The sequence below is a fragment of the Muscardinus avellanarius genome, assembly GCF_963383645.1.
Source record: "Muscardinus avellanarius genome assembly, chromosome: 1".
NCBI classification, from domain to species: Eukaryota; Metazoa; Chordata; class Mammalia; order Rodentia; family Gliridae; genus Muscardinus; species Muscardinus avellanarius.
The window spans coordinates 195,840,228-195,863,453 of record NC_137786.1 but is presented as its reverse complement, the minus strand read 5'-3'; the positions used below and the strand labels follow the sequence as shown (position 1 = coordinate 195,863,453).

The window sequence follows — 23,226 nt, the reverse complement described above, 5'->3', positions numbered from 1 at the left end:
TTAGGCTCTTAGTCGTTTCCTTTAAAGAGAAGAAACGTTTTAGTTTGATGTCATCCCACTTGTTAATTCTTGCTTTAATTTCCTATGCTTTGGAGGTCTTATTGAGAAAATTACTGCCTGTGCCTATATGTTGGAGTATTAAGCCTATGCCCTCCTCTAATAACTTCACAGTCTCTGGTCTAATTTCAAAGTCTTTGATCCATCTCGAGTTGATTCCTGTGCCCAGTGAGAGGTAAGAATTTAGTTCCATCTTTCTACAAGTGGATAGCCAGTTCTCCCAGCACCATTTGTTGAAAATGCTGTCTTTTCTCCAGCTTATGAGTTTGACTCCTTTGTCAAAGATATTGACTATAGGTGTATGGGTTTGTTTCCATATCTTCTATTCTGTTCCATTTCTCTGTATGCCTGTTGTTGTGCCAATAGCGTGCTGTTTTTACTACTATTTTCTGTAGTATAATTTGAAGTCATGGATTGTGATGCCTCCTGCATTGTTTTTATTGCTGAGAATTGCTTTGGCTGTTCTGGGTTTTTTCTTTCTCCATATAAAATTCATGACTGATTTTTCTAGGTCTATGAAGAATGTTGTTAGTATTTTGATAGGAATTGCATTGAATCTGTAGATCACTTTTGGCAGAATAGCCATTTTGATATTTTCTTTGCCTATCCATGAACGAGGGAGATTTTTCCATCTTCCAAGGTCTACAATTTCCTTCTTTAGTGTTTTATAGTTTTCATTGTAGAGGTTTTTTATGTCTTTGGTTAGGTTTATTCCTAGGTATTTTATTGATTTCGAGGTTATAGTGAATGGAATTGTTTTCTTTATTTTTTTCATTGTAGATTCATTGTTGGCATATAGAAAAGCAACTGATTTCTTTAGACTGATTTTGTATCCTACAACTTTGCTGAATTGATTAATCAGCTCCAGTAGTCTTTTGGTTGAGTTCTTTGGTTTTCTAGGTAAATGATCATGTCATCTGCAAACAAGGATAGTTTTAATTCCTCTCTACCTATTTGAATTTTTTTGATATCCTTCTCTTGTCTTATTGCTGTGGCAAGAGTGTAGAGGACTATATTGAAAAGGCAAATAAGATAAAATTTAACATGGAAAAATTAAAGTTTTCATGCTTGGGGTAATTATGCTTTTTAAAGACAGACTGAGATGATCTAAGGGTCAAATAAAAATGCACACTTAAATAATACATACACACACACACACACACACACACACACACACACACACACACACACTGGCCTTTTTGGTCAAAAGTAAGTTAACACTGTCAAAAAACAAAAAAAATTGTGATCTTAACTGTACCATCTAATTATAATCTGAGTCAATCTGCTCAGAAAAAAATCACGAGTGGGTCAAGAAATTTAGATAGTAAACAGGCACACTTCAGAGGAAATCAAGCAAAATTGTGAGGGTTTGTGAGCCAAGTCAATTGATGAAGGGCTGAAGGACAGAATGATCAGAATGGAGAACTAAAGGTGACAGCATCCATGATAAGGCCTTCAAATATTTAAAGGACTGTTTTGTAAAAACAACTGCACTTGCTCATGTATGTCAAAGGAGTAAAATGAGTATCAATAGTCAGAAGCTATAAAGAGTTACTTTTGGTCAAGATAGAAAGAATGCCTTAGCAGTCAGAGCTGTGCAAACAGGAAAGGGGTGGCTCTGAGGTAGTGAACTCCCTGTCTCTGCAGGCTATCCCATCATATGAGAAAGGACAAGTGGACTCCAGCAAGCCTCAAATTGGAGACACAGATCCTGCCTCACACTTGTGAGAGCTGCCTTTCAGTTGCTACCTGCTCAAAGGCACTAGAAGTTTCATACTTCACAATTCTTGCAACAACCCTAAAAAACATTACTGTATTCAACTGGCAGATGGTCACAGGCTAAGTGACTTAATTTATAATCATTCATAAATGGTGAAGCTCCGATTCGAATCCAGGTGTCAACCACGACTGCCTTATAATCCTCCATTAATTCTGCTCTTAAAAATTCAAATGTTCCACAGTCTGAATGTATGCCATTTTCAATATGATCCACATAAAGATAAAAAAATAAAGCAGGGCATGGTGGCTCGTGCTTGTAATACCAGTACTTGGGAGGCTGAGACAGGAGAATCATGCAGGTTCAAAGCGAGCCTCAGCTACTTAGTGAGGCTCTTAGCAACTTAGTGAGACGCTGTTTCCAAATAAAATACAAAATAGGTCTGGGAGTGTAGCCCAAAGGTATAAAAAATAAATAAATAAATAAATAAATAAAAAATAAAAATCAATCAATCAAAACAAATAAATATACATATTTTGGGTTGGGGAATTGAGAATAAAACTTCATGTACAATAAAAAATATCAGAATTGAAAAAAATTCAAATGTTCAACCAGAAAATTATATAAACAGTGTGAAATGAGAAACAAATCAATGCACTTGAATAAAAAACACTTCATTTGAGGCCCCTGGAGAAACCGGGCCCAGTAAGACGCTGGGTTCTGGGCGGGGGTCATGCGTGGCGCACACCAGCCAGGGCCCGGGTCGCAGGATCCTGGGCCCCGGGCCGAACTGCGCATAGCACGCCAGACCCCTGGAGAAACCTGGCCCAGTAAGTAGCTGGGTTCTGGGCAGGGGTCGCGCGCGGGGCAAGCCAGTTGGGGCCCGGGTCGCCCCGGGTCGTGGGACCCTGGGCCCCAGGCGGAGTAGGACAGATCACTCTGGACCCATGGGGAAACCGACAGGGTTACAGTGCTACTGAGTGCCTGATCCCACTACCACCTCAAACCACATATACTGTCTTCTCTTATTTAAAAAAAAAAAAAAAGGAACAGAAAAAGAAAAAGAAAAATATCGGAGAGGAGGTAAGAAAGCCGTTATGGATGCCAGGACACTGGAGATGCAGACAAAACTTATCTAAATGCACTGGAACTTATGGAAAAATTTGCCGTGAAAGAGGACTGCTATTTCTCTATATTGTTAAGAATCTCAGACATCACCTGTAAAGAGAGAGTTTAGCGGAGACCAAGGAGAAATGCGGTGTTGAAAGAGTTCTCCGCGATGGTGATGGAGACTTGTATTCAGGAGAAGCAGAAACCGGATCCTACCAACTTTATTTTTTTTTGGAGAAATTACACCAAATGTCAAATGCTACCATCACGCATGCTTAGGAACACTGGACAACATTCAGAGTGGAAAAAGAGCCTGGGAAGGATTTGAAATGGTGGAGGCAGTGGCAATGCCAGTGGCTAATACTCAGCGGAGGCAGAGATCTGATACATTACACCTGGAACCTTTGAAATAATAACCACAGAGACAGTGATCAGAACCTGCTGAGGGGTTAGGCGGGCGCCGGGGCCAGTGGCCGACATCGGAGCTTGCTGTGAGGCAAGGCCACTAATGAGGCCTCCGTGGCCTGGATTGGAACCTGCCGAGGGGTTAGACCGATGCTGGGGCCAGCGAGGCCGGCATTGGAGCCTGTCATGACGCAAGGCTTGTGCTGGGGCCTGCGAGGTCGGGTCCGGAACCTGCTGAGGGGTTAGGTCGGTGCTGGGCCCAGCGAGGCTGGCATCAGAGCCTGCCATGAGGCAAGGTCGGTACTGGGGCCTCCGAAGTCAGGATAAGAGCCTACCGAGAGGTTAGTCTGGTGCTGGGGCCAGTGAGGCCGGCATCGGAGCCTGCCATGAAGCAAGGCCATTACTGGGGCCTCCGAGGCCGGGATAAGAGCCTGCTGAGAGTTAGGCTGGTGCTGGGGCCAGAGAGGCTGGCATCGGAGCCTGCCATGAGGCAAGGCCAGTGCTGGGGCCTCCGAGGCCGGGATAAGAGCCTGCCGAGGGGTTAGGCTGGTGCTGGGGCCAGCGAGGCCAGCATCAGAGCCTGCCGTGAGGCAAGGCCGGTGCCGGGACCTCCGAGGCCAGGATAAGAGCCTGCCGAGGGGTTAGGCCGGTGCTGGGGCCAGTGAGGCTGGCATCGGAGCCTGCGTTGAGGCAAGGCCGGTACTGGGGCCTCCTAAGCCAGGATCGAAGCCTGCCTTGAGGCAAGGCCGGTACTGGGGCCTCCGAGCCCAGGATAAGAGCCTGCCGAGGGGTTAGGCCGGTGCTGGGGCCAGCGAGGCCGGCATCGGAGCCTGCCATGAGGCATTACCAGTGCTGGGGCCTCCAAGGCCGGGATCGAAGCCTGCCGAAGAGTTAGGCCGGTGCTGGGGCCAGCGAGGCTGGCATTGGAGCCTGCCATGAGGCAGGGCCAATACTGGGGCCTCCGCAGTCAGGATAAGAGCATGCCGAGGGGTTAGGCCGGTGCTGGGGCCAGTGAGGCCAGCATCGCAGCCTGCCGTGAGGTATGGCCAGTGCTGGGGCCTCCGAGGCCAGGATAAGACCCTGCCAAGGGGTTAGGCCGGTGCTGGGGCCAGCGAGGCCGGCATCAGAGCCTGCCATAAGGCAAGGCCGGAGCTGGAGCCTCCGAGGTCGGGATCGGAGCCTGCCTTGAGGCAAGGCCGGTACTGGGGCATCCGAGGCTGGGATAAGAGCCTGCCGAGGGGTTAGGCCGATGCTGGGGCCAGCGAGGCCAGCATCGGAACCTGCCGTGAGGCATGGCCGGTGCTGGGGCCTCCGAGGCCAGGATAAGAGCCTGCCGAGGGGTTAGGCCGGTGCTGGGGCCAGCGAGGCCGGCACCGAAGCCTGCCATGAGGCAAGGCCAGTACTGGGGCCTCCGAGGCCGGGATTGGAGCCTGCCGAGGAGTGAGGCCAGAGCTGGGGCCAGTGAGGCTGGCATTGGAGCCTGCCGTGAGGCAAGGCCGGTGCTGAGGCCTCCAAGGCTGGGATTAGAGCCTACCTTGAGGCAAGGCTGGTACTGGGGCCTCCGAGGCCAGGATAAGAGCCTGCCGAGGGGTTAGGCCAGTGCTGTGGCCAGCGAGGCCAGCATCGGAGCCTGCTGTGAGGCGAAGCCATTATCGGAGCCTGCGGTGAGACATGGCCAGTGCTGGGGCCTCCTAGGCCGGAACAGAACCTGCCGAGGGGTTAGGCCAGTGCTGGGGCAAACGAGGCCGGAATTGGAGCCTGCCGTGAGGCTAGGCCGGTGCTGGGGCCTCCGAGGCCGGGATTGGAATCCTGCCAAGGGGTTAGGCCGGTGCAGGGGCCAATGGCCAGCATCGGAGCCTGGCGTAAGGCAAGTTCACTCCTGCGGCCTCCAAGGCCGGGACTGAAGCCAGCTTAGGGGTTAGACCGGTGCAGGGGCCAGCGAGACCAGAACTGGGCCTCCCATGAGGCAAGGCCGCTGCTTGAGCCAGCGAGGTCTGGATCAGTCCACTGAGTAGCCAGGCCACTACTGGGACCATCAAGAGTGGGATCGGTACTTGCAATGCAGCATGCACAGAGAAATATCGCAGAAAATATAAATCAGACACTTCTCTTAATCAGCAATAACTAGGAGGAAAAGGGCAACAGGAAGAGGTTGAGCTATAGAAAGGGCCCTATAGTGAAGCAACTAATGTGACCAATCAGAGGGTATGTAATACTGGAGGCCGGAGCCTCTTTAAAACGCAGGAGGTACATAAACAAATGTATCAAAGTAAATCACCAAAGAAGCGTGGGATAGAGGGAGGGGGAGGGAATGGGATGGGGGCTGGAGGAGGGCTAATTGGATGATGTGTGCTTGTATATCCTCTCAAGTCTTGTACTCCAATGTGATTGATATATGACTACAATGCACCAATTTAAAAAATAAATTAATAAAAAAATAAAAAACATTTCATTTTTGTCTTACGTTTGCTATTTATGCTTTGTGACTTCAGGAAAGTTACTGAAACACTGTTATTAAAAGTGATGGTGCATGCTTATAATACTAGTATTTGGGAGGCTGAGATAGGAGGTGGCCAGCCTCAGCTACCTAGTGAGCCCCTCCACAACTTAGTGAGATTCTGTTTCAAAATGAAGAATAAAAAATAGGGCTGAGGGTGGAGCTCAAAGTTAGAAAGTCCCTGGGTTCAATCCCCAGTACCACAAAAAATGATTTTACCCACAAATTTTAATATAACTACCCGTGACACAGATATTCTATGAATAACCAGATAACATATTCTCTAAAAGTTCTTTATAAGGTCTATAATGCTTTCTACAGGTAGAACATTAGGGTTATGGAACAAAAATGTTCTCATCTTCACACATTAAACTAAAACATACTTTAATTTGAAATATCTCCAGATAAGCACTAAAAACCTTATGGAAGCTACTTGGCTCAACTAGTTAAAGAATAGAAAACCCAGTGTCAACTTCATTATTTCTGTAAATAAGTTTAGATGCAGCAATCTAATATGAAAAAGTATGAACTTCTGAAATCACTCCCTAGACACGCAATCAAGGCCATAGTCATTGGTCTCATTTTTTTTCCAGGGGTCTTCAAAAACTGTGCTGCTCACAGTGTTTAATAATATTCCAGGCTAGCTACCTCCAAAATATTTGCTGATGTACATCAGTGGTGATAATGTGGTAGAAACCAATCATATTATTCCCCTAAATGGAGATTTCAATGCTAGTTCCTCGTGATGATAAATCAAAAGCTTAATGCTCATATAAAACACACATTGGTAATCAAAACTTTCAGGGTCAGAAAGGATGTTGAAGTCTTCTAATCCAACCTCCATCTGCTACTTGTTATATATTAATATATGAGAATCCAAAAGCCATCTGTCATGCAGTGAGCATGTATGACATCCCTATATACAGTTTAAAGCTTCCCGGAGAAAATGGTTATTTCCCCAAAGGCCTAGTGATTGACCATTTCCAAACAGCTCATGTGAAATATGTCAAAACCTAGCTGTGGTAAAGAACATAGGAAATATTTGGCTTTCTCCATGAAGTTCTTATACAGCCACAGACTTCAGAAATGCAAGAGTGCACCTGTATTGTCTCTAAGATTCTAGCAGATATTCATAGTTTTTAGACTTTGGACTTTTTCAGTACTTTGAAATGTGCCAATAAGGCCCCTTGGCGGTGAGTAGGATGGTTTCATGAGTTCTTCAAAAATACAAATTCCAGTTGGGCATGGTGGCGCATGCTTCCAATCCCAGTACTTGGGAGGCTGAGACAGGAGGATTGTGAGTTTGTAGACAGCCTCAGATACTTAGTGAGGACCCTGCAACTTAGTGAGACCCTGTTTCAAAATAAAACCAGGGCTTGGGGTACAACTCAGAGGTAGAATTCCCCTGGGTTCCATCCTCAGTACCACACACACACACATGCGCGCGCGCACACACACACACACACACACACACACACACACACACACACACAATAATACAAATTCCTAGGCCCTGTATAGAATCAGAATCAGACTTATAGGTGCCATCCTGGCCCCAGAGATAAGAATGCCTGGTGAAGGTCTGATTTGGCACAGTCTCCACATAAGCAGAAGCAGTTATCTGGGAGCTCCTAACCCAGCAGGGATATGCTTAACTACCACCAAGCATGCCAGCAATGCAAGTAGCTAAGACTCTGCCTAGGACATCTCCAAGGCTGAATAAAAGGCAGAGGGAGAAGATTCTCCACTGTGGGCCATTTTCAATGGCTTTCCACTTGAAATAAAGGAAAACCAGGAAAGGAAGGAAGGAAGGAAGGAAGGAAGGAAGGAAGGAAGGAAGGAAGGAAGGAAGGAAGGAAGGAAGGAAAGAATTGTTCAACATCTACCTTATTGTGAAGCATACCAAGTTCTCCTGACCATTTAACCTTTAATGATAGTTGTGTGGTTGGTGAATAGAGGGATAGATAAATTACCGATTGATTGGCAGGCACTTAGTAAAATATTTTAACAAGAACAATATTATATTCTTGATCTTGAGAATCTGGATTTTAGTGTGGAAGAATAACAATGAACAAATACCTTTATAATTCATAATTCAGTGGTTGATGCTATGCAGAAACACAAATTACAGGCTGGAGAGTCCTCATTTGCCTCCTTTTCCATAAATACTTTGTGTCCCTCTTTGCCTTACTTTATGCCATAAGGGAGTAACATTTGGGTTTGTACCCACAAGTTATCTCCCTCTTGGTGTTTTCCCCTCCTCCTCCTCCTTCTTCTCTTCTTTCTCTTCTCCCCTTTTTTCTTTCTCTCTCCTCTCTTTTCTTCTCTCTCTTTCTCTCTTGGAAGCACTGGGAATTTAACCCAGGGGGCTCTACCACTGAGCACCATTTCTAGCTCTCTATTAAAGTTTTGAGATAGGGCCAAAGTTGCAGAAGCTGGCCTCAGATTTACAATTCTCCTGCCTCAGTCTCCCCAGTTGCTGGGATAATCATCATGAGCTACCACACTTGGTTGATCCCAGTTTATCTCAACCAAAAGGAAGTACCAGAAGAAGGGCAGGAAGAGACTGAAGTCAGGGCACTAACTAATATGTTAAGGACTTAATTCACTGTTGGCACACAGTACTAGCTGAATAATGGTAGCTGCTCCTATTAAGACCAAATATAGAGTGGAGAAGGACCTTACTAATAAGTGGTGCAAACATTGTTTTCTCCTCTCAAAGATGCTGTGGCTAGTCTTCCCACTATAAATGTGTCAATACAAACCTGATTGTTTTTTAATAATGTTTACAGAGAGGACAACTTGTGCGCCTTGACTTCTGCTTTGTAGCATGTACAATGAATTATTCATTTAGTTTGGGGCTCTTTCTTTTAAAAAGTAATCATCATTTTCTTGAAAGAAGTTCTTATTTTTCCTGCTATCAGTCCTGTCAGACTTTAGAAGTTCACAATCACCAAAGAAGAAGCAAAGCAATTTAGATAAAAATTTCCTGTTCTGAAGGAAGACTTTTGTTATTAAATGTGAGGCATTCAATAGTAACTGCCAGCTGTTTAATCAAAAAGTTATTGTTCATTGTGGAAGAAAAAATTGGAATTTGGAAAACAATGGGCTACAACTGCAAGCTCAGAAAGTGTCTAATGAAGTTTCAACCCCCTTTTTTTTTTCTTTTCCTTTTTAAAATTTTTTTTTGTTATCAAAGAGAATGTCCAGAGACACTGAGTACTAAAGAATTTGTTCATGGCATTGTTTTACAAAAGTCCTAATGGAGAGTGAATATTTTATTTTCTGAAGTATCCTTCACTTATTAATGATGAGGTGGATGAACTGATGCAATTACTTAAAAAAAATCCAGACAACCTTATAAAGGGGAAAAAAAAAACATCTATTCTGAATCTGTTGAAGTGAATTCAGTGGTCACAAGACCACCACTGGCTAAGAATCAACTTCCTCACAGTAGGGAGCTGTTCAAGTCTTCTTGATAAGTCACATAGGTCTCTCAGATATAGGCACCATGTTGAAGTCTCAATGTCTGTGTCACTTAAATTATACAACGTGGCAGTGTTTGTTTCATGGGGACATAATATTTAAAGAAGGGGCAACGTAGAAAATAATCTGTTTGCATGTTATATGTGAATACTATTGTACTGTGCATGGGTTTGAGGGCACTATAGCCCTTGTTAAAGAGGAACTCCACCAATGAAACATTTGTCAGTTCCTAGTTGCTCTTGGTGCCAGGTGCCAAGGATGTCTACCATTTAACCATGTTGTCAGGTTAGAGCCTTCTTCATCTACTGGCTGGCTGAAATGGTTCAAACTGAGCTTGAGTGTCCATCTCTTACACCTGAGTTTTATTTCTCAGCTTCAGGATATGTTGGGTACTTGACAGTTTCTATCTTCTCTCGGACTTTGTAGGAAGGATATAGGCCTGTTCTTCCCAGTTTTCTGTTGACACCTTTAGAATAGCCATTCCAGTGATTTCCAGCCACACCAATGATATCTCCAGGTTCCATAGGGATTTCTTCTTTAGTTCGAGGCTGGTGAGGATAAATGGCAATCTGGTTGTGGGCATTTTGGCCCCCAAAGTAGTAGATGTCATCTAAAGAATGGAAGTTTGCAGAGGCATCAGGATGCAGTGTTTGCATGATTTCATAAGCAACTCGACAGACCTGGGATGAGAAAGTACACACTAGGAAGTCAGCCTGGGAGAGAAAATGTATATCCAGGATCACACCTCGAAGAGAATTTTCTGAGTACCGACTAGGCAGTCCAGCTGACCAAGATATAGACTTATCACTAATAAATTCATAACTGGGGTACTTTGTTTTTGCTTCGTTTAATAAAGAAGGATCATCAGTGGCCAAATATACTCTTTTTTTATCCACTTGCATTCTGCATGCGAGAAGTTTAAAATGTTCTTCAACGTGCTCCATGTATTCCTCAATAGGATGGAAGGCTGCTTCAGTTCCCACTTTGTCTGTGCGTCTGACATGGACTCCAATTATTGGATGTTTAAAGCCAAGCTTTTTGGTGGCCTCTTCTATTTCCTTTTCCAGCCAAGGCTGTGGGCGGATCAGGTATTTGACAAATTGAGATACCCACCACACTGCAGGATCACCAAGGACTCGTAGGAGTCGATCTGCGAGGTCTTCTGGGACAGCCAATGGCAAATAAGGAGGACGGGGATGAAGACTGTCTACAATGGGGAGTTCGACCACTTGAACCATTTTGTCTTCCACTTCACCTGACCAGTGCCCAGTGGAGATGCCAGATTTGTCTGTGCATGTCTCACTTACAGGTCTAAACACAGTCTCCCAACCATCAGTAGCATAGCGCCAATTCTGAGATTCCAGGATGAGTGTTCGCTGAGTACCATATGCAATCATGAAGCAGTAGACCACGTGATGGAGTTGACAGCCATAGCCACAGTCTTTGTTGATGTTACATACCAGCTTCTTGGCTTTGTGGCAGTCCTTAGGATTCTGGAGATATGTTATTCTTCGCTGGACTAGTTCAGTCAAATCTTTGGCCTCTTTCTCCCGCCAATCACCTGCTCCATCAGTTTGACTGAGGTAGTACAGATCTGTCATTATAGACCTTTCATGATGTCCCAAATCTGAAAGAAATTCATCTGTATGTCTTTGGAGTTCATCTCCTTCTAAAGTCTTTAATTTCTTCAATTCACTCTGTAGAAAAAACCAGAGCTCCTTAGCTCCATTTTCAATCCTCCTCCTTAGAATTTCATGATCCTTTCCCAGACCATTTCTGGTTTGTTTCTTGTAATTTTCAATCTGTTCTTTGGCCTTAACAAGCTGCTCTTCTAAAATATGTACCCTTCCTGTAGCTGGCCCCTGATCAGTGGGGCCTTCTGGTATCCGGAGAGTTTCAGCCATTCGCCTCAGGTCTTCATTCTGCTGTTTTAAGCGTTCAAGCTTTGCCAGAATCTTGGACAGTTCTCGGCTAGAGTGATCAGGGTGGTCATTATCTCGAACCAAGTGACCACCTATATAAAATAGCAATGTCCCCCAAGCAAAAAGAATGAGCATAATCCAACGCCAGGAACCAGTCCATGGCCGCATTTTCAGGTTTTCAACTCACTCCCCTGGCTTCCTGGAGCTCAAAGAATTGAAAACTGTTTTAACTGTTTCTAGTTAGTGCACAGGTGAAAAGACTTCCTTTGTTTCAACACATGATGTTTCAGGCAAATTAGTCTCTCCAGTAGTGCTGTGATGAATCTTTCAAAGAGATCCTCCTGGTGATATGAGTAGAAGCTTCACTGGTGCTTCATGAACTCTACATGCTGCTGCCTTCCTCTAGAAGAGAAGCCACTGATGAAACCATGTGATATTTCCAAAGGAAGGTATTATTGCTTGAATCTGGGTCACTAAAAATTATTAGCGAGGCGAGGCCAGGCGGAGGGGGGATCGGCGGCTCCGGGCGCCACGCCGCCGAGCCCTCGGCCGCAGCTGCCGGGCGCCGGGAGCGCGAATGCGGCCTGGCGGAGGATGCTGCTCCGGGCCGAGGGCAGAGGACGGAGCGGAAACAGGAACCGCGGCCGCGGCTTAGCGGAGCCCTGGGCGCCAGCGGCTGAGCGCGGGCGAGCGGGGGAGCGCGGGGCGGCGCGGGCCGGGCAACGGCTGACAGCGCGAGGCCGAGCGCGAGCCGGGCCGGGGCGCGCGACCCGGGGCAGCCGCGGCCCCATTCCGCGGCGGGAGGGCGGGCGCGGGCGGCGGGGGCCTGCAGCCGAGGGAACCGGCCGCGCGGGTCGGCCGCAGCCAGCGCGCGCACGCGCCCGAGCCTCAACCCCTTTTCAAACTCCGTCTCATCTCTTAAACTATAATGGCCCATTTCTTATAAGGCATTTCAGAGATGATAATAAGAAAATCTCTGAGATGACTGAGATCTCCTCCTTATCACTTTAATTATCCCATTTCAGTGACCCCCCTTCGTATTCAGGTTATAGAGTATAAAGACAGTTTTCAGACATGTCTCATCTAATCCTATGATTAAGGACACACAAAAGTGACTCCTTTAATTCCAAAGACCAAACTGAATAATAAAAGAAAAATTAAGAAGGTAAGGAAATTACAAAAAGGAAAATATGCATGTTTAGTAAGAGGAGAAGGTTTGAGGAAGGCAAATTGGAAAAGAATAGATTCGAGAGTCAGAGTCTGTGTTTGCCAAATCCACGTGGAATGTGATTTTGGACACATTATTTTTCTGGGACTATTTCTTCACTTTTTAGATAAAGAAAATGGTGCCTATTCTTCTTACCTACTTATATTGAGGACCCTGAGATAATGCAAAGCAACTTCTCAGAAAATATGAGTGATAGCCTCCAGTCCTGGTGGCGCAAACTTGTAATCTCAGTATTTGGGAAGCTGAGACATGAGGATCTGTGTTCGTGGACAGCCTCAGCTACTTAGTGAGGTCCTCTGCAACTTAGTGAGACCCTGTTTCATAACAAAGAATAAAAAGTAGGGCTGGGGGTATGGCTCAGAAGTAGAATTTCCCTGGGTTCAATCCCTAGTACCACCAAAAAAATATACGTGAGTGACATAAGTGGTACTGAACCACCTGAACATCTGTTGGTTTTCAGCATCATTCCAGTGACCCAGCTAAATAGTCTTCCTTATGTTTATTCCATGGAATAATCTTGTAATCTCTGAGATGACTGAAATCTCCTCCTTATCACTTTAATTATCCCATTTCAGTGACCCTCTTTGTATTCAGGTTATAGAGTATAAATTAAAGACAGTTTTCAGACATGTCTCATCTAATCCTATGATTAAGGACATCTTTTTTTGTGTGTGTGTGGTGATACTGGGGTTCCTGGAAGCCCTGCTACCTCTGGGCTACACTCCCAGACCTATTTTTTACATTTTTATTTGGAAACAGGGTCTCTTAAGCCAGTGCGCGCAGCTGGCTTCGAACCTGCGCGATCCTCCTGTCTCTGCCTCCCAAGCGCGGGGATTACAAGCGTGCGCCACCACGCCGTGGCGCCCGGCACTAAGGACATCTTTAATAATCTTCTTTTTTGCTCCAGTTATTCAATTTGGTTTCTGTTACTTACAATCAAAGTGTCTTAACTAACACAAAAGTATGTAGAAAGATATACCGAAAGTCAAATGATTCAGCCCTGAAATAAAGCACAGCAATAGGATGTGGGATGCTTGCTTACCAGAACATAGGAAGATAAAAGCTCTGATCATCTCACCACACCTGTGTCTATCTTACTCAAACACAGTGATTTATGAAGTTATGGACCATTTGAAAGCAGACATAGTTCTTATTTACCTTTACATTCCCAGTACCCAAACCAATTCGCACAAGAATATATGCACAATAGAATATATGCACAAGAATAATGGCTTTCATTTATTTTTTGCACTTGTGCATTCAAACTGCATCAGTCTGATCAGCTCCTGTACACAGCCATCTTCCTGAGACTGCTCAGTCATTATCCAATGGATGAACTGGCTTGGTTCCCTTGGCCTCACAGATAAATTGTCCACCAGCCAAAAGGAATGAAACAGGGGACATTATGTTAAGTAAAAAAAAGCCAAATACAGGAAGACAAACACTGCATATCCTCTCTTATATGTTGAAGCTAAAATAATTTGATCTTGAAGTACATGTGAATAGAATAGTAATTACTAAAGGCTAGTAAGGAGAGTCAGTGCAGGGACAGAGGAAAGTTGAAGAATGGGTATTAAAACAGGATGATTAAGTTCTAGAACTCTACAGCACAGTTAGGAGATCCTAGTTCATAATAACCCATTATGTGTTTTATAAAAAACTAGAATATAAAGGAGCTCAAAAATTCCAAACATAAAGAAAAGATAAGGAGATAGAAATGCTAATTACCTTGATTTGATCAGTGACCATTATATATTTATATATATTGAAATGTCACACTCATAAATATGGACACTTATATGTTAATTAAAAAGAAAAAATTAATTCTCCATCAGCATTTGGCATGCTAGGTTAATGAAAAGGTTAAAATGCAAATTTTCATTTGAAAGAAGACGTTTGGGACAAGTGAAAAATTACTCAAGTAAATGCCATGTTACATTTCTATTGTAAATAAAAATTTGTATGCATAGTCGTCTAGGCGCTTTAACCTCTTCTCATCTCTTTATAGATTTCATGAATCTCTCATCTCTCATTCATGCTCTCATTCTTGCTCTTATACATAAACTGACTAAGCATTATTAGGCTCTTAAAATGAATACTCAAAAAACTATTAAGTAAATGAATGAATAAATGAACTACTCGATAAAATCTAAGACCTTATGAATCTCTACTCCACTCTACGGAGACCCCAGCCATATTGAATTATTTGCAGTTCCTGGAAGTTTCGTGCATTAACTTGCTTCCATTTTTTGCACAATCTGGTCTCTTGGTTTGGCACACCATTTTAGCATTTCACAGGCTATACAATACACCAAGACTCAACATAGCTGTCAACTGGGAAGCCTTTCTCATCAATTTTTTTCCCCAAGTTTTAATGAAAATGCTACATATGTCTTATTTTTTATGCTGCTGTCAAAATGTCTGATGTCAATCTGAATTTCTTTCCTTTTTAAGTGATATCTTCTTTTTGCCTTGAATTAACAAAGTTTTTTTCATTTATTTGTTTATTTATTTTGCGATACTGGGGATGGAACCCAGGGGCATTCTACCTCCAATCATCTCTTTAAGCCCTATTTTTTATTCTTTTTTTTTAAACAGGGTCTTACTAAGTTGCAGAGGTCCTCACCAAGTAGCTGAGGCTATCCATGAACCATGATTCTCCTGGCTCAGCCAAGCATGTGCCACCACGCCTGGCTCTGTCTCCTATTTTACTAGGATATACCTCAAATTTGACTTTACAGGTCAGTTTTTCCAGATTAATGGCAGAACTGCTCAATATATCTTTAATTTTCTTATATGATAATTTTCCTTCTTTTAGAAGGGTTATTTTTGTTCATTTTTGGGTGTGTGCTGTGTTGAAATCCAGAGCCTTGCATATGCTGTGCAAATACTCCTACCACTCAGCTACACCCCCAGTCCCGCATGATGATCTTAAGTTTTATTGAGATATAATACACATTATACAAGGGACATGTTTAATGTATATATTTCAACAAATTTTGTTACATTAATTGAGATAAAAATATATAACAAAAATATGCCATTTATCCATTTAATGTATATATGTGGCACTGGGGATTGAACTCAGAGATATTCTGCCTTTGAATTATACCCCCAACCTTATTTTAGTTTTTATTTTGAAATAGAGTCTCACTATGTTGCTGAGGGCCTCAAGAGGTTGCTGAGACTGCCTTGAATCTACAGTCCTCCTGTCTTAGCCTCCCCAGTACTGGGACTACAGATGTATGATATCACCATGCCCAGCTCATTTATTATTTTAATTGTATAATTCGGTTGCAATAATTGTATTCTCAATGGTTTGCAATCATCACCAAATCTACTTCTACAATTCTTCATCATCTCAAATAAAAACTCTGTAACTATAAAGCAATAAGTCTCTATCCTCCTCCCCACCCGGCCTCACATAACCTCTAGTCTACTTTTTGTCCCAATAAATTTGCATGCTATAGATGTTTCATTAAAGTAAAATCATGCGATCATCATCATCATCGTCTCATCTCTTTATCGACAGAGACTGGTACAGGACCTCATGCATAAAAAACACTCAAGGAATGCTGAATGAAAGAATGATACTTATTTTCCTGTCTACTCAATTGTAGTAGCACTTAACATATACTTAATGCCTAATTAAGCATTGCATCAAACAGTATTCTGTATGACAATCTTCTAGTCATTTCATTGATTTATATGCCAAATAATCCCACAAGCTTGTTATAGGATACCATGTATAGTACTTCTATATTCCCTGTAGCATTATGAAGGCTCAATAAACAAGAAAAAGCAGGGTTGACAAATGCCCCTTTGAAAGACTTACAAAATATTTAAATCCTCATCTAAATATACTGGACATGTTTCTGTGTGTTAGAATATAGATCTGTAGAAAAACTAGAGCTACTGTACTGCATCTCACCTTTTCCTCCCATCGGTGAGATTGTAGTGCAACCACATCCAGTTGTAACTCTTGTGAGCTGGAGAGTTCGACAGTCATTGAACCTCTCTGTAAAATGAGGAGGCGAGAGATGCCTCCTAGATTTTATGTGATATTAAAATAATGTTTGTAAATAATGAGGCCTGACTCTTCAGAACGGCTCAAGGAGTGGTAACGTGTAATGATTCCACTACACCCTCCATGACATTCCACCTGCTCACCTGACAAAATCCACATTATTGGCAAGGTCCAGCTAAGGAAGCTGCCCAGCAGCATTACAACCAGGGAAGCCACTATCCTTGTCCTGTGCCAACTGTAAAACATCTTCCCCCATATCCTTTTGATTCTACAAGCCTGTCTTCACAAGAGACTCTACTAATTAGCCATTTGGTAGCTCTCAGAAAATCAAGGCCATCATTGTTTTTATCTTTGTGTGTGTGTGTGTGTGTGTGTGTGTGTGTTGTTGTTGTTGTTGTTGTTGTTGTTGTTGTGTGTTGCTGAGGATTAAATCCAGGAGCATTCTACCTCTGAACTATAGCTCCATTTTTATTTGTTTGTTTGCTTATTTCTTTATTGGAAATAGAGTCTCACTAAGTTGCTGAAAACCTCACTAAGTTTCTGAGGCTTGCTTCTAACCTGTGATTCTTCTGTCTCCACCTCCCAAGTATTTTAATTTTTTCTAATTTGGTCTGGTTTTGTTTTGTACCAATAGCACATAAAATTCAAAGTGCTCAATAACTAGTAATATAAAATAAAAAGGAAAGGAAGATGGCAACGGAGCAAAACGGGGCTTACGAGCCCCGCTAACAACCAATCTCTATTACCACAAAATCAGCGCCTTTCATAGCCAGAAAACACCATCAGCAGAGAAACAAAAAATGTAATTTTAAGGGACAGAGAAAAAGAGGGCTGGAAAAACGAAACACCAGAAACCAGACCACAGTGCTGCAGCCGGAGCCACGGCGTGAAGCAGCGGGCGCCATTTTGCCTAGCAGCACCAGGCTCCAGAGAGGAAGGGAACTCATAACAGAGCTCAGAAACCAGAGAGGAGATACGCCGGCCTCACGCCCGAGAACACGGCAGCAGCGCCTTACTGCTGGCGGCAGCGGCGAGTTCACCGGAAGGCACCAGACCAACTCACTCAACAGCCCACCAAGCTCCAGAGAGAAGTGGTGGACAGCGAGCCGAGGTGAGCCGCTGCGGAACAGCCGGGCAGGATTCGGCAAATTTCTTGGCGCAGGGAGCAGCTAAAGCTCCCAGGGGCTGGACTCAGCGCATCCTGCACGGACTCAGAGTGGAGTTCAAAAACAGAAAAGAAATACGCCAGCCTCACGGCCGAGGGCGTAGCAGCGGCGCCACATTGCTACTGACGGCAGCAGCAGTGAATTCACCGAGTCCACAACAGCTCCATCTGCGCACTCAACAGTGAGTGAAATTGCGGCCCCTAGAAGAGAAATCCCAGTACTGTACTCCCAGGGACTTGACCCAGTGGGGGAGTGGTGGTGGCAGAGATATTACACCATAGGAAAATGCCCAACCTGGCACCCCCCATGGTCTAAAGCAGCCTCGATTGACTCCCTGGGTCTGAGACTCGCGATACAACCCAGTAAAGGAGTAGTGGGGACTGAGATACCACTGACTCGAGATCCACAGCACCTTAAGTGAAGTCGTAGTGACCTAGGGAGGAACCCAGAGAAGGCACAAACTTCCGAAATCATGGGAAAGAGGAATAACAATGGAGCAATGAATGCCCACAACCCCACAACATCAGAAACTGATAAAACAGAAATTCAGAGATTTATAGAAGATCAAATCAGGAAAATAACTGTAGAAATAATAGAGGTGTTTCGAAAATAATTCAGAGAGAGCCAAAGAGAGATAAAGGATGCAATTAATGAAGTAAAGGCCTCAATTCAAAGTACAAACAACAACTTGGCCGGGCGTGGTGGCGCACACTTGTAATCCCCGCGCTTGGGAGGCAGAAACAGGAGGATCGCGCAGGTTCGAAGCCAGCCACGCGCACTGGCTTAGGAGACCCTGTTTCAAAATAAAAATGTAAAAATACGTCTAGGAGTGTATCTCGGAGGTAGAAGGGCTTCCAGGAACCCCAGTACCACCAAAAAAAAAAAAAAGTACAAACAACCGATTAGACAACATGGAGAATAGAATCTCGCTCCTAGAAGATGATCATTCAAAAAATAAACGCATAGTTTCTAATCTAGGAAAAAATATCTGACAGCAGGAATCTGACATTGAAGAAATATGGGCCCATTTTAAGAGAGCTAACCTAAGAATAATTGGAATAGAGGAGAGAAAAGAAGGTGAAACCAAAGGGATTAACAATCTTTTCAAGGAAATAATAGAAAATTTTCCAACCATAGAGCAAGAGGTTGATACACAGGTCCAGGAAACTTATAGAACCCCCGTTAGAGAGGATCAAAGAAGAGGATCCCCACACCAGATAATTGTCAAAATGACCAATGTGGAAGCCAAGCAGAGAATCTTAAAGGCAACAAAAACAAAGGGCCAAGTGACATTCAGAGGCAAACCAATTAGAATCACTCCAGACTTCCCAAACCAAGTCATGAGAGCCAGAAGGGCTTGGAGTAACATATTCCAAACTCTGAAAGAAAACAACTTCCAGCCAAAAATTTCCTACCCAGCAAAACTTTCTATCAAATTAGATGGGGAAATAAGAAGCTTCCACGATAAACAGAATCTGAAGGAATTTATGTCTTCAAACTAGCGCTAGAGAAAATACTCAAAGAGATTAACTACAAAGAAGAAATAGGTAACACACACCAGAACCAGAGAAATAAGATTTTCCATCCAACAACTAAGATTGGTTATCTGTGGAGATTCATTACTTATGTTAGTCTTTTACCTATCTCTACTTTGTATTGTTTGCTTTGATTGTTGCTAATTTTTAGGATTTCTAGTTGGAATATTAATATACCTTCTGATATAGCTTTTGGAAATATTTTATCCCATTCTATCAGTATCTTTTAACTCTGTTTACATTGTCTTTGGATATACAATATTTTTTTATTTTTTAGGGAGTTTGTATACTCTTCTGTTGCCTGTGCCATTGTAATCATATCCAAGAAATCACTGCCAATTTCAATGTTGTGAGGTTTTATGACCCAAATTTTCTCCTAAAAGTTTATAGTCTTAAGATTTATATTTAGGTCTTTTATCTATTTTGAGTTAATATTTGTATATGTGTTAGGTAAGGGTCCAATTTTTTTTCATGTAATTATTATTTTTCAACAATATTTAGTTAAAAGATTATTATTTCCACCACCAAATGTTCGTGGAAACCTTGTCAAAAAGAACTTGACAATATATGGAAGAATTTATCCCTAAGCTTTTATTTAACTCCAATGGTTTATATATCTGCCTTTAGAACAGTACTACACTCTTTCAATTATTGTAGCTTTATATGGTTTGAAATCAGAAAATATACATCTTCTAGCTTTGTTCTTCTTCGAGATTGTTTTGGGTATCTAGAGTCCATATTCCATATCAGGATAGATTTTTTCTGAAAAATAAATAAATAAATGTATGATAGTTTCACCTAAAAAAAATAAAAGAAAAAAAATATATTCTCTGGTAAGAAAGAAAGCAAAAAGAAATATTGAACTGTTATCTTTTAGTCATCAAAAGCTTGGTATCAGACAAATGAAACTGTTTTGTGAGATTATCATCTTTAATATTGGATAAATTGCTATAAAACTAGATGTCAACCACTAAGCCAAGCATGAGAAGGAGGGACAGGGAGGGAATGGGGTGGGGATCGGGTAGGGGCTAACTGGGTGATGTGTGCATGTATGTCTACAAAAGTATTTTCTTTATACCATTATGATATATGAATACATTGCACCAATAAAAAAAATACAAAGGAAACACTCTAGGATACTCACTCATTCTTTCCTCCAACAGATATTTATTGTCTACAATGACTTAGGCATAGTACTAAATTCCAAAGAATCCTTGCTCTCTTAGAAGAAGGTAGAAACAGGGCAAGATACAATACCAAATAAATAAATAAATGCATGCAGAAATTGAAAGATGCAAGCAACAGAATAAAACAAAGTATGGGGGATGGAGAACAACATAGTGAAAGAGTTCCAAAAAGGCACTGAAACTGAGATTTCAAGAAAATAAAGGAGTCATGAGAATATAAAAGAGAAAAATATTACAGACAGAGCAAACAGAAAATGCAAAGAACTCAAAGCAGGAGGACAAGGAGAATGTCAAAAGACATGAGGGTTCAAAGAACTATATGTGCCTGGAACAGAGTAAGCAGGAAAAAAGTGGTAGGGGAGGAGGTAAGGCAAGCAGCAAGGGGTTAGGCCACCTTAGACATAAGCCATTGCATGGTTCAATCATTTACTTTAGGAAGACTGGAAGATTTTCAGGGGAAAGGTGTAATGAATAGAGGGCTGACATTATTTCAAATGGATTATGTGAGTTGGTAGGTTAAGAACATACTGAGAAGAGGGGTGCATCAACATGAAATTAAGGTACCCTATTGCATGCTGTTGCTAATAATACAGACAACAGGTGGTGATGATTTGGACCAGGCTGGTAGTTATACAGGTAGTGAAGAAGGAAGTGATCAGATAAGCCAAATGCAGCTGGTAGGGCCAATAAGAAGGAAGAATTAACTCTAGGAATTCACAATATGGACGTCTTTGGTGAGCAAAGGAGAAAGTGCTTTAGTATGAATATAGAGATCAAAACAGGATTCGGATGTATTCAAGTGGAAAACTGGAGAGAAAGAAGTGTATATAGAATGTTTGCCAGCTCTTCTCAGGATTTTTGCTATGAAGAGAAACAGAAAAATGGAGGTTTTAGATGGAGAGAGGGGTAGAACTGGAGGAAGGTTTTTATTTACATCTGAGAAGATGGTAGGATGTATATATGCTGCTGGAGATGGTCCTGTTGATGGGATTCAAGAGGGAGGAAAAATAGTTGAAGCAGGGCCTGTACAAGGGAGTCCCTGTAGGAGAAGTGTTGGCCCTAAATAGGGGCATGGAAAATATTCAAGAAATGGATGCAGAGAGTACATGGCACAAGACCAGGTAGGTTTTGATTTATTCTACTTTCTGGGTGAGGCAAAAAGCAAGTTTATCAATGAAATGGGAGGAGAAGGGAGAAAATGTTGCAGCTATGAGGAGAGAATGGGATATGTGAAATAATTACCTCACAGAGGAGAGTGTGATGGCTTGGTGGTCATGCAGGCCTGGGTTTCAATCCACCCCTAACCTTCCTCCTACTTCTGGGACCTTAATTGGGTTAGCCCTGCATGATCCCACTGCCTCACAATCAAAATGGAAATGAAGAGGCTTTAAAAACATCTGCTCCCACATCTCATGGGGTTGTTCAAAGGTTAAATGCGATTCTGTATGTGAACCCCTGGCACAAGGAAGATACCTGATAAATATTATTCATTCCTTCCCTACTCTCTTATCTTCTATCCTCCTTCTTTGTATTTTTCTAAAGTACATATAGGTGAGGGCAAAGCAAATGTCTCACTGAAAATTTAGAAATTTTTTAAATTGAATAATTATTTACCTTCCTTTTCCCTCTCTTCTGAACCCTTTGGGACTCTTTCTACCCCTAACATCCAACCAAATCAGTCATCTGAGAAAACAATGGGTATTTGAGAAGCTTTTCTTTATCTAAAGTCTGTGGGCACTGGAATAGAAAGGTTACAAGAGAAATGCTATTCTTTTCTATTAATTTAATCTGATGTAATAAAGAAAAAGTTTTATAAGAAGAAAAACTATCTGGCTGTGGTGGTGCATGCCTGCAATTCCAGTACTTGAGAAGCAGAGACAAGAAGATGGCAAGTTCAAGACCAGCCTCAGCAACTTAGCCAGAGCCTGTTTCAAAATAAAAATGAAATGAAAAAAGGCTGGAGGCATACCTTGGAAGTAGAAAGCACCAGGGTCCAATCCCCAGCACAAAAATTAGGAGGAAGAAGAGGAAGAGGGGGAGGAGTAGGACTCATCACCTACACATCATCCTCTCTTATTCAAACACTATGCAGCCTACAAGTCCAACTCGATGCAAACTAGTCAAAATTTCGGAGCACAGACAGACCATCAAGTTCAAATTCTTCATTTTGCAAGTGATGCCAGAGAAGGAAAGCTCTTGCCAAAGGTCAAACATAGCTGAGTAGCCCATCTGGAACCCAAGTCTGCTCAGCCACTGGCCAGGACTCACTCAATTTTATTTCATAAACCTTTCCTCCTTTTGCTACTATCTTTTTTCTACTATTCTGGTAACAGTAATAGTAATTAGCTAACATTTTTTTGAGTGTTTACTGTGTATCAGACAAAAATCTATATGCTTTCTATGCACTGCTTCAATTAAATCCATAAAGTAAGGATGAGTAGTAGAAGTGATTGTAGTAGCAGTAGTATTTTGCAATTCTGAAGACCAAACCCAGGACTTAATACATTTTAGCCAAGCACTCTCTCACTAGGATACACTCTCAGTCCTCTTTCTTTAAAAATAAGATATAAGCCTGTATCTCAAGTAACTTAGGCAAGAGAAAACCTTTGAAAATGGAGAGTCTAAATATAAAGAAACCAAAAGTATGGCTTTGTAAAAGGCTCCCGCTAAGTTGCTGAGGCTGACTTCAAACCTGTGAGCTTCCTGTACAGGGATTAGAGGTTTGTACCACCACAGTCATACAGCCTTTCTCTTAAACACCTGTTCATTCTACTTTCTCTTCACTTCCCTTGAAATGAATTTTCAAATTCTGTAACAGTCCAGCTGTGCCTTTGCTTCCACTAGGGCCTTGAGTAATTTGAGTTTTGGAACTGGGGGGTTTATGCTCAT

General features: G+C 42.5%; 2 protein-coding genes across 4 annotated transcripts in view; both read right to left on the bottom strand.

The window, feature by feature from the left end:
• The window catches only part of NELL1 (neural EGFL like 1), a gene marked incomplete at both ends in the record, with an annotated part of 934,260 nt that overhangs the window by 738,329 nt on the left and 172,705 nt on the right, over positions 1-23,226 (bottom strand). The window lies entirely within an intron of this gene.
• LOC308268836 (alpha-(1,6)-fucosyltransferase-like) lies at positions 9,635-11,362 on the bottom strand (the record flags this gene model as incomplete). Its single annotated transcript, XM_080703940.1, has 1 exon — positions 9,635-11,362. The coding sequence occupies one exon, from the start codon at positions 11,360-11,362 to the stop codon at positions 9,635-9,637; it is 1,728 nt and encodes a 575-aa protein (XP_080560066.1).